This window comes from Phyllostomus hastatus, unplaced genomic scaffold (assembly GCF_019186645.2).
Source record: "Phyllostomus hastatus isolate PE091 unplaced genomic scaffold, TTU_PhHast_1.1 phas_scaffold_78, whole genome shotgun sequence".
NCBI classification, from domain to species: domain Eukaryota; kingdom Metazoa; phylum Chordata; class Mammalia; order Chiroptera; family Phyllostomidae; genus Phyllostomus; species Phyllostomus hastatus.
In genome coordinates, this window is record NW_025334041.1 from 115065449 (window position 1) to 115080260 (window position 14812).

Consider the following 14812-nt stretch of genomic DNA (forward strand, 5'->3'; position numbering starts at 1 on the left):
TCTACTAGGGCCTGCCCCAATGACCTTGTTTAGCCCTAGGTACCTCTTTAAAGACCCTCTCTCCACACACAGCCCTGCTTTGAGGCGCTGCATGGTTAGGATATCAACATATGAATTTTGAGGGGACAAAACTCAGTCCTTTACTGTATCTGACACATTTAACAATGAGCCTGCAGAAGACACTACACTGATAGAGAACCACTGGTAAGAATACAGGTGGGAAGACACAACTTGTACACATGTACTCATTGACAAGTACTCTCAGGTAGAAGTTTTTTCTAAAAAAAATGGTGATTTATTTTGCTTTCATATACAATGGTAAATATGCTGGGATCATCGAGTTGTCACACAATGTTGCTGGGCGCACTTCCCACACCTCGGCACTCATGTGCTCACTGGTGCTTCCACTTCGGCGTGGGAGAGGGACCAACCGACACCTGCCAGCAGCTTGGCTACGGATGGACATCAAGATCAGACAATACACCGTAAATACAAAGTACTTTTCTCCAAATGTGTATAAAAGTTTTGAAACAAAGCTCATCTGCTCCACAGGACAGACAAGTTGAATTTAAAAATGTTCCAGACTAGGAATAGCATAACCCTGTGTCACAATACTTACAATACAATTTAACAATATTTTATCAACGACTTGTGCACTTGAGACTTTAAAAAAAATCTGAGGGAAAAGAAAAACAATAGCCAAGGAACTGCACAACCAAAAAATGAAAATCATATAAAATATTTCCACCACTATTTAAATGCCAAATTTAATCAAGCAATAATAAAAAAAAAACAAGACAACATAATAATACAAACTTCTGTTTAAAATAACAGCACTGCTCCACCTCTTTTCCACTGAATTTTACATATGAACAGACTATATATACTGGTTTTTCAGAGAAATGTCCATTTGGTCTGCTCCACCAGTCAGGCGCACACCGAATCCTCGCATCGTCTTCCGAGAGTATGCAATACCGCGATGTTCCCGTTGCTCCCCGCATGCTGGGTTAGGTACAATGTCTCAAGTATAATACATTTCTCTCTTTTCCTTTACACAGTGCAGAGTGTACGGGCTTCAGTTATGCGGACATTCATTCACTCCAGGTCACTGTCTTTCTCTAGACTCAGGGCGGCATCCGACGGAGTGCAGTAGTTCGGCCTGTCGGAAGGCACGTAGCCTGGCAGACACAAACACTTGTAGGAGCCCTCGGTGTTGATGCACTTAGCGTTCTTGCAGAGAGACATCCGGTTGTTCAGCTCGTCACATTCGTTCACGTCTGCAAGAAGCCGGACAGCCCAAGTAAACAAGCTTTGATGCACTCCGTGAGCAAACGGAAGTGATGGTTTACCTGGGGCATCGAGGGGTCTGGCCCGAACACAGCGGGGCTGTTCTCTCCCCCTCCAACACCCCCACTCTGGAAACTTTCCCACTAATCTCTGTTTCAATCACGTGATAGATAAGAATTTCTAGTCTTACAAACGCAGATTATCAGGGAAGTTCTAGAATTCTTTCCCTGTTATTTAACACAACATGAACAATTTGTTAGCCTGACATTTTACAGTCAAATCTCAAGAAAACCAGAAAAACTACCCTATTCCTAAATTCCTTTCTACAGGTATAGAACAGCTGGATTTGTCAGGAGGAATCCAGGGAAGAACCAAAGCAGTGAGCCCAGAGCTTTTGGAGCAGCCGCTCTTAAGACTGACGTTCCCGCCTCGGGTTTCTTTCCACAGGAAAGAAAGGCTCATATGCGCTTGAAACACCTGTAATAACCGAGGTTTCCATTTGCCAGGCCCGCCACACATCAAGGCTAACGAAACTAACAGGGCAAGGGCCCTGCAGGAGGGAGAAGGACACTGCAGGAGGGAGAAGAGCCATAAAAAATAGGGTGAAAAAACAGGAAAATAAAAAACCAACCCTTTAACCCAAGGCCTTTTAGCAGAGAAGCCAAAGGGCCCTGGAACACAATCTGGAAGATCATTCCATGGTCACATGGAGAAGGATAAATGCGTGTTTACTGTTCTTTTAAAAATAATTGGGAAGGCAATGAGAGAGAGTTTTAAAAGGAACTTTTTCTGAATGACTACCACATAAGTTGTATTTTTTACAGACATCTGTATTCCCTTATGCTTGTGTCAGGTATTCAGCGAAAACATTACTGGCTGCACAGTCAGAAGATGAATTTAAAAGAGGCAAAGTCATGCCCTAGTAAGGTGGCTCAGTTGGTTAGAGCATAATCCCAATACACCGAGGTTGCAGGTTCAATCCCCAGTCAGGGCACATACAAAAATCAACCGATGAATGCATAAATAAATAGAAAAACAAATTGATGTTTCTCCCTCTCTCAAACTGATAAATACAAAAAAATTTCAAAAAGAGGCAAAGTCATTCCCTAGAACATTCTGGCCTTTTCTCCACATGTGAGGAATTCTACAGGAATTCTTAAATGAGCTATCAAGTCTATTTTTTAAAAACTGTGGAATACACAGAACCTAAACTTGACCGTTTTGACCATTTTTAAGCGGCTAGTCCAGTGGAATTAAGCGCAGTATATTCACACTGTTGTGCAACCACCACTGCCATCCACCGTTAAAACTTCCCTCCCCTTCTGCAACCGGAACTCGGCTAACCTGTCTTACATGTGCCTGAGTGCGTGAGATCTGACCACGGGGATCTCAGGAAGAGAACTGTTTCCCGTAAGACGCGTCCTTCTTACCGACACAGGTCATCTTGGCCATATCCAGGTGGTACCCGTCGAAGCAGTCGCAGGTGTAGCCTTCCTGCACCCTCACGCAGCGGCCATTTTCACACCCATTGAGGATGCCGCATTCCTCAGCCTGCAGCTCCTCAAAGCTATTTAAAAATCCTGGAAGTGATGGGGTAGGAGCCAAGTTAGAAATTTTCACCCTCTTCAACCATTTTTAAAAACTATACAGGTATTGCCCTGACCGGTGTGGCTCAGTTGGTTGGGTGTCAGCTGGCAAAGAGAAAGGCCACCGGTTCGATTCCCAGTCAGGGCATATGCCTGGGTTGTGGGTTCAGTCCCCAGTCAGGGCACCTGCAAGAGGCAACCAATCAATGTTTCTCTCTTGCATCAATGTTACTCTCTTTCTCCCTCCTTTTCCCCATTCTCTAAAAATAAATAGATAAAATATTATAAAAAGAAAAAATCTATATGGTTATTAAGCGTATGGTTCATCAGACAGACATATTCAATATTTCAGACACCTTAAAGTTAGCATTAAAATTTAAGTGAGTACTGAATGTAGCCACAACACAATATTAAGCAGAAAATATTAAAAACTTTCTATCTATGTTGTATAGATTAGCACCACATCTTGAATTCTGATGTTCTGTATCAAAGTCACTTAAAATGATCGAGCAAGTATAATTTTTGGTTTTGCCCTTCATTATTTAAAGTTTGCATCTAAAATTCCAGACCTCCTGAGTTCTCACTAGCAAACACCAGGAGTGGTTCAGTGTGGAGCCCAGAGCGAATGCACCAGAGTTTCGGGCAATGTGTGCTCAGAAAGCCCTGGAGAGTGTGCCGCGGTGCAGTTTGTGCTTTTTCCGCTGGGAGCTCCCAGGAGAGTGAGAGCCAGGCTGGCCTCGCCTCACCCACCCTGCGGAGTCTGTTTGTTTGCTCTGGCTTTGGAAGGAGCGGGGCTCTTGGGGATGAAAGGACAAAGGCAGTAAAAGGGACTCAAAACATCCTGATAAATGAGGAGAGTACATCTTGCTTGTGTTTAGTAAACCAAAAGGCTTTTTGTAAGGACACAAAGAAGCTCTTGTTTGGCTCTACGTGTAGTTTAGATATCTTCATACTGACTCAGAGCTACAGTTTAATAATGTAAAAAGAATTTAGCCAGGCATCAAGAATGTTTAGCCTTCTTTCTGGAGAAGGGAGTTGCCAATACAAAACCATGGTGAATCAAACACACTGTTGATGTGGCCCCTCCCCCCTCCCCACCTGCCGAAACTCACCATGTATTCGATTTGAAAAAAATGAAAATGAGGGGAGGAGGGTTAGGGGGCTGGGTGACAGTGGTGGCGGGATGAAGGAGAGCAAACTGGAGTTACAGAAGCACAGATTATACAGCTTTGGGAACATGGTCAATGATACCGTGGTAACTGTGTATGGGCCAGGCTGTATAGTGCATGGGATTAGAACCACTTTGCTGTACATTTGAAACTAATACAATACGAAATAATACTGAATGTAAACAGTAATTGAACATAGTTTAAGAAAAAAAATTAAAATGTGGACCTATTAGGCCTTTGAAGTAATTCTCCAGTGGAACTGCAGGGGGCAGCAAAATATCATTGCTTATGCAGGGCTGCAAAGTCTAACTTGGTGATTTTAAAAATTTAGTGAACACATCCGTGGCAAGCCCTTTTTAAAATTGAAAAGGAAAAAAAATACTACAGGTCATCGAGAATATGTCAGCTGATCCCCAAAGGCAGTCTGATAAATGCTGACTTAAGAAAATAAAGTCAAATTCCAGATACCACAGCAACATCATTTCAACTCTATATCTAGTAAAATTATTTTTTATTATATGAATTTACACTTGAAATTAGCCCTGGCCAGTGTGGTTCAGTTGGTTGGAGTGTCATCTCATAAACCAAAAGATCGCAGGTTTGATTACCGGTCAGGGCACAGGCCGAGGGTGTGGGTTCGGTCCCTGGCCAGGGCGTGCAGAAGAGGCAACTGACTGATGCTTCTCTCTCTCACTCTCTAAAATCAATAAATATGTCCCAGGGTGGAGATAAAAAAAAAAGGCAAACTGTGAAATTAAATTTTAAGCTCCTATACAGACACCGAGGAGACTCCCCCAAATACTTCCACGGGACTCGGCGCAGTGCAGCCGCTGCTCCGAATCTGGCCTGCTGACGATTTTGGTCAATGAACCTTCAGTGGGACACGGTCGTACCCACTCACTGATGTAAGCCTGGCAGAGCTGAGTAGCTACAATGGAGACAACATGGCTGCAAAGCCTAAAACTTTTACTGTCTGGTCCTTTGAGGAGAAAGAGTGGGTCTCTGCTGTGGGAGATTCCAGTTTTTCAGACATCACTCTAAGTACAGGCACCATCAACCATCAGCTAATACTCTGAAGTAACCAGAAGGCAGGAGCCGGTGAATCGGAAAGGTGGGAAGAACACTTAGCCTCCCCTCTGTGTTACTCTCTGCTCAGTATCACCATTTCTCCAGCAGGGCCAGGGAGCCCTCGCTCCCGGTCTGAGGAGGAGGAGGGACTTCTCCTCCTAACTTGCACCGAATTTAAAGGCCCTGACAAAGTCCAGGCTGGAGGTCTTGGAACTGCATCTCCACTTCCTCTGCTGCTAAGTAGGAAATTGATGTGATAACAACTTGTTTCTTTCTTAACATTTGTAGCGAATTTAAAAGGAGTCTTAAGGCAATGCCAGCATTAAAAAAAAGAAGGTACATAAGCCAGAACATTTCAACTTCAAAATTCCTGACATCTGAACTATGCTGCATGCGTAAGCTGTGGGTATATGTCGAGCTGCACACAGACTTGAGCTGGTATTCTGGATTTATGGGCCAGGTAAGCTGGCTTTCTCTCAACCTCAATATTTCTCCTCCTTTTTTTCCTTTCTCTGTCTTTTTAAGGTAAATGTTTATCGACCTATAACATAAACACAGAGAAGTGTAGAAACCGTAAGCGCAGGCTCTAACAGCTGTTAGCGCCTTCAGGCACATTTCACAAGGTCGCCCACGGTTATGCGTCGGTGGTTTAAAACAATCTAAGGTGTCAGGAGCCGGGATGGGGGCTGCTCTTGCAGGGAGTGGGCAAGGAAAGGGCACCCAGGCTTCTGGGTGCAGGCGTGCTCAAGGCCTGGGTGGGGGTTACACCTGTGTGTGTCAATCAGCCTCGCTGGGTTCATAAGGCGCTGTGTTCACGTAAATTTTAACACACTCTTTGTGGATGAGCTATACAGCGCCCCCTTCAAAAAAACAGAAGGAAGGAAGGGAAGAAAGAAGAAAGGGAACGGGGAGAGAGAAAGAGGAAGGAGAAGGGAAGAGGAAAAGGGAAGAAGGAAAAAACTCTTCGACTCAGCACTGAAGTAAATCCAAGTGCACCTACAAAGCCTGTGCTGCCCCTCAGGAAGTAAGTAGGTCACGCCTAGTTTGACAGTGCAGGTGCCGGGGCCCGAAGAAAGAAAAAGCCCCATTGAATTCTGTAATTCAGCGGTCTGTCCAAAGTCCCCTCGCCCCCACTCCCTGGTCCACGGGGACTCCCCCTGCAGGAAGGGCCCCTCTGTAAGACTCGGAAGAGGCAGCTGGGACCCCTGTCTCCCTGTTCTCATTCTTGAAGCGGCACACCTGCCATCTACTGGCATTTCACTTGTACCGTCTGTTTCCGAGCCTTCAGGTACTTGGTCTGCAATGAAAGCTCTGGTATCCCCACTGGAACATGGAGTTTGTGTGGCCTTCTCCCCCAGGCTGCTGGGCTGCACGCTGTCAGACAGTTGCTTTCTAAAAGGGAGTGAGGTCCTCACACGCCACTTCCCACAAGAAAACCCTGCTCACGAACCCAGGAAAAGCTGGCACACGTCATGGCCTACCTAAGGCACGCCCTCACAAGTGGATTCTAAACATCGGTCTCTGGCCAGGCGAGCTATTTTTTGACCTCCCACTCTAGAATACTTTTAAGAGCAAGTAGGAGCAGTTAACCTTTGTTGTTTCCCTGTGTGAAGAAGAGGCTATAGTTCTAACTGAGCATTCAGGAAAACCTGCAAACTAGATAACCATTTAATGGGTAAAAATGGTTTTGTTGCCCTGGCCGGGTAGTTAAGTTGGTTAGAGCGCCTCCCTGATACACCAAAGTTGCAGGTTCTATCCTTGGTCAGAGCACATAAGAGAACCAACCAATGAATGCATAAACAAGTGGAACAATGAATCGATGTTTCTGTCTGTCTCTGTCTCTCCTCCCCCCATCCTCTGTGTCTCTAAAAATCCATAAAAAATTTTTAAATGATTTTATGTTGAAAATTATTGCCGTAAGGTAATTTACTTTAAAGACAGTAAAGATAACAGCACCCCTACCAACGGTTCTCAAACGTGAGATGTGTATGGGTTTCCTTGAGGGCCAGTGGCACCCCCAAGTTTCTGATTCAGCAGGCCTAGCATGCAGCCTGAAAATCTATCTGCATTTCTCACACGTTCCCAGGACTACATCGTGAGAACCGCTGGCCAATCTTTAACCACAGCTGAGCTTCAGAGTAACCAGAAATGTTCGCTTACGGTCCTGAATGAAGTAGGGGTCAGCTTCTGGAGAGTACTGTTCGCTGAAGTCGACCAAGGCGTCCCGTCCGTACGGCCGCCGGCGTCCTGTGACGGGGATGTTGCACAGCTGCGCGTAGTCGTCTAAGAAAGAAACAACAAGGGAAGGGACCGGCCTTCAATGTCTGCTTGCACCCAGACACACCCACATCCGGCTCAGAGCACCGGGAACCTGCCCGGGCTCTCTGTCCCCTGCCTGCCCCGTCCCCCACCCCACACACCACTGGCCCTGGAGGCGTCTCAGTGCTCCTCATGAGAGCTCAGCCCATCCACACACAAGGGGAGCTGCAGAACGTCATTAAGATTCCAACTTGAAACCCTGGCTGGCGTAGCTCAGTGGATTGAGCGCGGGCTGCGAACCAAAGTGTCACAGGTTCGATTCCCAGTCAGGGTACATGCCTGGGTTGCAGGTCGTGACCCCCAGCAACCGCACATTGATGCTTCTCTCTTTCTCTCTTTCTCCCTCCCTTCCCTCTCTAAAAACAAATAAATAAAATCTTTTTAAAAAGATTTAAAAAAAAAGATTCCAACTTGAACTCTAAATCAAAAATAGTAGCTGATCAGCTGGTAGGATGGATCCCAGGAGAGTAAGGAACTACAAAACGAGCCATCCGAGAGCGAGACAGGCCTGTGAGAAGGACGGTTTTATCTGAACCCATCTGGTGTTATCATCAAAACATTTTAAAGGTATCAAGTAGTCATTCTTACAAATAGGTGCTTTCACTATATAGAGAAAAAATGTATCTCTGATGATCCAAAAACTAGACAACTAGCAAGCAAGGATGTGATGAAGTAGCATTTAAATTTAGCAAAAGCTATTATAACTTTATACTCAAGATCTGGTCCTTAGGAATGGTATTACAGTAAAGATGATATCATCATCCCCATTGTCACAGCGTAGTAAAGGGAGCAGTAATAACGACCACTAACAGCCGCGTAATGAGTGCTCTGTGCTGGGTCCTGGAACTGAATGCAGGTCCGGCTGCCTGCCGCTGTGAAAGCCGGCACTGGAGACGCAGGCAATGATGTAAAGGAAAGCGGTTTATTTTCAGATGCCAGCAATCTGGAAGATGGGGAACTCGCGTCTCAAAGCCCATCTCCACATCTCAGGGAAGGCAGAGGTTTTTATAAGGAGAGAGACAAGAACAGAACTAAGAGACCAAGGGAGGGGGCCGAGAAGTTCTGTATGTGCAGATGAGCACAGTTCGTTCCCATAAGGACAGTGGTGTCCAGGGTGCATCATCCTGGCTTAGTCATCCTGGCTCCACGTCAGCCTGGTCCCATGACTGAAGGTCAGCAAATCTCTCAGAGCCTGAAGGTCGGAGTCTGCATCTTCTGCAACTAGTTCCTAGGATTCCTATACCAACACGCTGTTCACCTACAAGCGACTTGTCAGAGTCAGCACTTACAGAAGCAATGTCAAAAGAATGGTGGGGTGGGTTACAATTTCCCACCGTTACAGCATTGTTCTTATCTAATGCGGACTACTCCACTAAAATGCTACTCACAGCACCCTGTGAAGAGGTGCTATCACCACCCCTGTTTTACAGACTAGATAACAGAAGCAGAGTGGTGAAGCAACAGCTGATATGTGGCAGTGCCAGACTTGAACTCAGTACGGAAGCTTCAGTTCCTGCACATTTAACTTTCTGCCTCTCCTACAGTGTCTCAGCTCCTTTGCAATTCTTGTCTTTACCTCCTCTGCACCCCAGATGGATTCATCTGCAGCTGCCGCTTCCTGAGGCCATCTTCCTGTTCCAAGCTGGGCCAGCCCCACGGCTGTCGGACCTCTACCTAAACTCCCCTTTAGTCCTTTTCACAGGACCCACTAGCTCATCGGCCTGAGGTAGCTGGGCTGTTGGTGTGGTCCACGGTCCCAGCCCTGGCCTGCATGTAGGAGCAGAGTTATGTGGAAGGTCTAGAGACGAAAGCTTTATGAAGGACAGCTTCTGTTCTGAATGTGTGTTTTACAGACGTATGCTGCCCGAGGATTCGTCTGGCAGATGGTCACGATTCTGGGGCTTCCCAGACTTCAAGAGCTCTGCCAGAACTGTGAGCTGCAGGCCTGCGGGTCCTAGGGCTGGGTGGACGCCCTCAGGGCAGTCACGCAAGGCCACAGCCACTTGCCTGGGCCTCGGCTGGGGAGAACTGCCCTCTGTTTTCTTTCCTTCCATAACATGCAAAACTCAGGAAGTACGCTAAGGCAACAGTGTGAATGCTCAGGAACTTCTTTCACCTCCAAATGCGAGGCAAGCCTAAGTGCACAGACACACACACAAATCTCTCCCAGAACTGCACCAAGCAAGTCTAAGGCCCCAGAAAGTCTAACTCTGCCCCGCTGGATAAGGGTGCATCCTCTATCTAAAATTCTCCTCGGACAGAAGCATTCCAGGAGGAACATACAGACCCCAGGCAGCCCCATCTTTCTGCACAAAAGCATTTCATGAGAAAGATTAATTTCATTAAGGAAATAGCTGAACCTGGGAAAAGATCCTTGACTTGGGGGGGGGGAAGCCCAACTTCACACAGAGAGAACACACACGGCTGTCAGTTCTGCTTCAAGTCTGAGAAAGAAGAATCACAGGTTTCCCTGGGAGGGCGAGATCGCCGAGATGTTCACGAGTCTCGAGAGCTGAGGTCATTTTCCCTCATGGCTTTTCATGTGCGTTTGTTGTGCATCTGAAAGGGAGACTTGTCCCCTGTTTTATATCCAAGCAACACTTGTGATCAAGAATAGATATTAAAAATAAATTAATTCATGTTCTTATTTTGTAAAACTAAGTCCAGACACAGCTGGGCAAGCCCCTCTTTGACATGTGGTTCGTCGGGGAGCCCTGCTGAGACTTGAGGTCCCGGGGCTGGTGACACTGAGTGGCAGCCATCCCAGGGCTGTGTGACCTGCCAGCCTGTGACCTTGCCCTAGACCATGTCTCTTCTGCTGAGAAACAAGCTGGGGGCCACCCTGCCCGTCTAGCATGCAAAAGGAAGGCACTGAGCATGAGAGGAGTGGCAAGGATGAACAGACTTCCGTTCCAGTGAAAGGCTGCTGAGCGACTTCCTGGACAAGGGGGTCCTGGGCCTGAAACTACAGAGATGAGTAGAATTTACTCTTCAGGAGAAGACACTTTGGATTGATTTTAAAATGTGCTCACCCAAAAGCATCAAGAAAGTCATTGTAAGCTGGGTTGGGGACTCCCAAGTGGCTCCTAGGAAGGCGTCTACCCTGACGCTGGCTGGGGAGGGGGCGGAGGAGAAGAACGGGGGTGGCACTTGAGGCTTTTCCTTTGCCCACCCCTCTGGCCCAGCCGTGCATTTTTCTCTTAAGATTCCGGACTTACTGTCCTGTGCTGCTTCAGAGGACACACGTTCCAACCTTGGAGACAGTTTTGGTCAGTTATCAAAACACTTCTGCATTACATGCACTGTTTTCCTATCTGAGGATGGGCTACAGTCCCGTCATCACCAGGACACGCATTTTGAATTATTCTTTTTCGGGGAGCATCTGTCCACGTCTCCTCTCCAGTTGCCCACGTCTGCTGTCACTCTAGGCCAGGGTCAAGGGTGAAGTGAGGATGGGGCGACGAAAAGAACGGGGGCTCTGGAGGCAGAAGCTGGGGCTCAAGGCCTGACTATACCACTCCACTTCCTGCTTAGCCTTTTGGGGTGAGCCCCCGTTTCCACGCCTGTCACATGCAGGCAGTACTCCCTGCTGTGTTGCCTGCTTCTGTGTTCTTGACATACAGAAACGAGATCCCATTTTGGACCTGTTCATAAATTCTGAAGCACCAAGAAAATGGAGGGTACAATTTTTCCTCATAGGTAGAATCATTCAGCCCCTACCACACAACTGGAAGTGAGTGAGGGTTTGCAAAGACGACGTTAGAATGACGGACACAAACTTCAGTGTTAGCGAAACTCAAAGGCAGTTGACAGTGGGTAAAGGACTGTGCAGTTAATTTAGAACAATGAAAGCACAGCCTCTAGATGTCTTTAGATAGCATTGCAAGATTATTTAGAATTTTCTAATAGATGGAGGAAAACTTTAATCCCGTCAAAAGAGACCAAAGCCTTCATCTCAGACATGAGGCTTACTGACGGCCTTAGCAAACATAATTACTTCATCAGACAGTGATGAAGCATGAACGATAGTACCCTTTAACACTAGATATATAGAACTTGAAGTGTAGGGAAAAAACTGACATTCAACAATTCTTACTACGTGCCTGAATCGATCAGAAATGTGTTAGTTGACAGTAGTTTTCTTACCATCTTCCCGGGGAGCGACTGGAGTGTCACAGCATTTTCTATGAGTCTCGGGCAGGGCACCCTCTTCAGGATCTGGGCACATGCACATTCCTAGCACGTCTGGGCCTCTGAGCAAACCCCAAGCCACAGCCAGAACCCATTCTAGCTCAGAGGTGCCCGGTTATCTGTAGAGCTGGGTCACAGCTGAGTCTGGCTTGGGGATGCAGTGAATGGTGGCTGGTGAGGGTATGGAGCTCAGGATGGTGGATACCTAAGCCATTTGCACAACTTGCCATGACAGCCCAAGGGAAGCTCTGAGCGGTCATTTCATCCAGCTCATCGAGTGCAGATGAACAGATACACTCTGTCCCTAGAGTCTTTCTCCTTCTCCAAAACAGCCTCACGTGCTCCATCAACAATAATTAAGCACCCAGTTTCCTGGGGCTTGATGCAAATGAATAACTTGGTTTAGCAGACAGGGCTGTCTTTGGGGGGCCAGCACTGTTTATGAGATACCACACAACGTGTCGGTCCACGGTCTTGCCAAATAAAGATGTAAACCACATAGAAAATAGAAATATTCACACCTCCCGGCCCCTGACTCACTGCAGTCCCCGCGTCCCCAAGGACAAATGCTAAGCCCTTGATCAAAGCTTTGACAGACTTAGCAGTCTAAACAAGATCCAGGCCATCGATCACGCTCATTTCCCTGACACGGCATATTCACATAACAGATGGTGCTTTGATTTTAATTTTTAAATTGAAAAAGAAGTTTAAAAATTGCCCCCTGGAGCCCGTGGGTCTGGGGCCCCTGCTGTGGGTGGCAATGGGAAGCACATTACTAGACCCTGGCAGGAGACCTCCATTCCTGGTGACAGACACAGTCACACGTCACCATGCCACTCTGGCATGTGAGAAAACTGGGAGGTGAGGTTTTTGTTCTGCCCGAGGCCCATTAAACTCAGCTGCTGTCAGAAGAGCTACCAGGCTGCCTTTCATCCTCCACACGGCACAACTAAAAACTCTGACGCTGGAGTTGCATCACTTTCCAGCATCGGAGAAACAAGGGCTGATTCTTATGCGTTAGAAAAATGGGTCTTATTTGGCTCAAATTTCTAGACCAGGTGTTTTTCTTACAGATTCCCATATGTATGATTAATTGATGATGGTGTTTGGGAAATATACAACCAGGAAATGGAGAAAGGAGACAGGGAGAACGAAATGAATATTTACCCCAATGCATGCTGAGTCCGCAGTTTAACAGGCAATTTTTGTGTGTGTGTGGGGGGGAGGGGGGGCTTAAATGAGCATAATTTATGAAATTAGAAAACTGTTGACCATTTACAGAACATGCCACCCAGGACGGATGATACAGAAAGAAATGTGAAGAAAGATGATTTCACTGGCCATGCTACACCTGGACATCAGGTTGGCTATCTGTCCACTTACACTCTTTCTCAGAGGACCCGCTCACACCCACAGTCCCTGGGGAACAGGCAAGAATCCAGCTTCGCTGATACTACACTTACTGAGTTGTGGGAGAAAACTGGGTATACTGAAAAAAGAAAGGACCCAGAGTCAAAAGCCTGGGGTTCTAGTCCTGCTTCCCCGCTTTCTAGTGCCTCGGACAGGACACATTTTCTGGTGTTTTGAACAAGATTATAGCACTTTGCCTTAGTGTCGCTAAAGGCGAGGCACTGTTTCACCCAGCGATCGGCTGGCTCTTTCACTCATTTCAGCAGAGGCTGAATGGGGTTTGAGAGAGAAAAAGGCTGTCATGACAGCACACGGGATGTGTGCCACAGCTTCTCAGGGCACAGAAGAGGTGGTGACTGAGTCAGCCGGGAAGAGCTGGGAAGGCTGCACCCTGTGGGTGCGCATGCGCAGGAAGGAGCCCCGCCAGGTGAGGGGGAGGAGGAGGGTGGGAAACACGGAGAGAGTCACAGCCTCGTGCAGTAGTCCTCCCGCATCTGCGGTTTCACCCTCCGCGGTTTCAGTTGCCTGGGGTCTACCATGGTCTGAAAATATTAAAAGGAAAAGTCTAGAAATAAACAGTTCATACGTTTTAAATGGCACAAGGTTCTGAGCACTGGGTGAAATCTCGTGCCATCCCGCTCTGTCCCGCCTGGGACGTGAATCATCCTTTTGTCCAGCGTCTCCTCACTGTACGTGCTGCCCGCCCCTTAGCGCCTCAGTAGCCGTCCAGGTCAGCAGATTGACTTCTGTGATCCCACCGTGCTGCTGTTCAACTTACACTTACTTTCCTTAATAATGACCCCAAAGCACAAGAGTAGCAATGCTGGCAACCCAAATGTGCCAGCAGAAGCTGCCAAGCATTCCTTTTCAGTGAGAAGGATACTATAAGATATTTTGAGAGAAGAGACCACAACCATATAACTTTTATTACAGTATGTTATTATAAATTGCTCTATTTTATTTATTGTTGTTAATCTCTCACTGTGCCTAATGAATAAATTAAACCTTATCATAGGTAGGCATGAATAGGAAAAAAAAAACACTGTAGAATACCTAAGGTTCAGTACTACCCGCAATTTCAGGCATCCCCTGGGGATCTGGGACTCCATCCCCAATAGTAAAGGGGTGCAACAGATAAGGAAGCGTTAGGGAAACTGAAGTACCATGCGAACGCTAAAGAACAGTTGAAGAAAGTAAAGTCAGCTAAGGCATCGGTGTTTCTTCGGGTCAGGTGCTGTGTACTTGTGCATACACCGTTTTCAGTTACATCTCAGAACGGCCCTATGAAATCACTGTGACGAGCTCCTTTTGTTCCCAGTCAGAAAAATTATGTTTCTAGTGAGGCCGTGGTTTAAGTGAAAGACTTGAACCTAAATTGGTGGGTCTGCAAACCCTCCTTCTCTCTCCTCCCCAGCTGCCCTTCTGAAACCCTAAGAACGGTGATTAAATATACTCCCTAGGCCTTAAGCATCAGGTAAGTACTTAGTTCAGCAAGAAGCATTTGTGACGAAAATTCCAGGGAGAGTAACAACCGTGAACGCTGACGAGCTCAGCCCCACCAGGGTCAGCTCTGTCATGAGCAGGATTTATGTTTATTGAATTTGCTCGATTTATTAGGTGAAAGAGATCAAATTGCTTAATGTTCAATTAAACCGTACTTGCTGAGAACAGGGAAGTCATGAAGGCTCGTCTTGGCGGGGTCTGCTTCTGCGGGACTCCTGCAAACGTTAGTGTTCTAAAGAAATTCGGGGGCGCAGACCAGTCGCGTTCCCCCACCCAGCC

General features: G+C 46.9%; 1 protein-coding gene across 13 annotated transcripts in view; it reads right to left on the reverse strand.

The window, feature by feature from the left end:
- Positions 1–272: 272 nt before the first annotated feature.
- LTBP1 (latent transforming growth factor beta binding protein 1) overlaps positions 273–14812 on the reverse strand; it is a 362585-nt gene continuing 348045 nt past the window's right edge. For all 13 annotated transcript variants that reach the window (XM_045827131.1, XM_045827129.1, XM_045827127.1 and 10 more), the window contains 3 exons: positions 7271–7393; positions 2718–2867; positions 273–1277 (listed from right to left, as the gene is read on the reverse strand). In XM_045827131.1, the coding sequence (XP_045683087.1) occupies positions 1096–1277; positions 2718–2867; positions 7271–7393 (455 nt within the window). In that variant the 3' untranslated portion in view covers positions 273–1095. The remainder of the gene's footprint in view (positions 1278–2717; positions 2868–7270; positions 7394–14812) is intronic.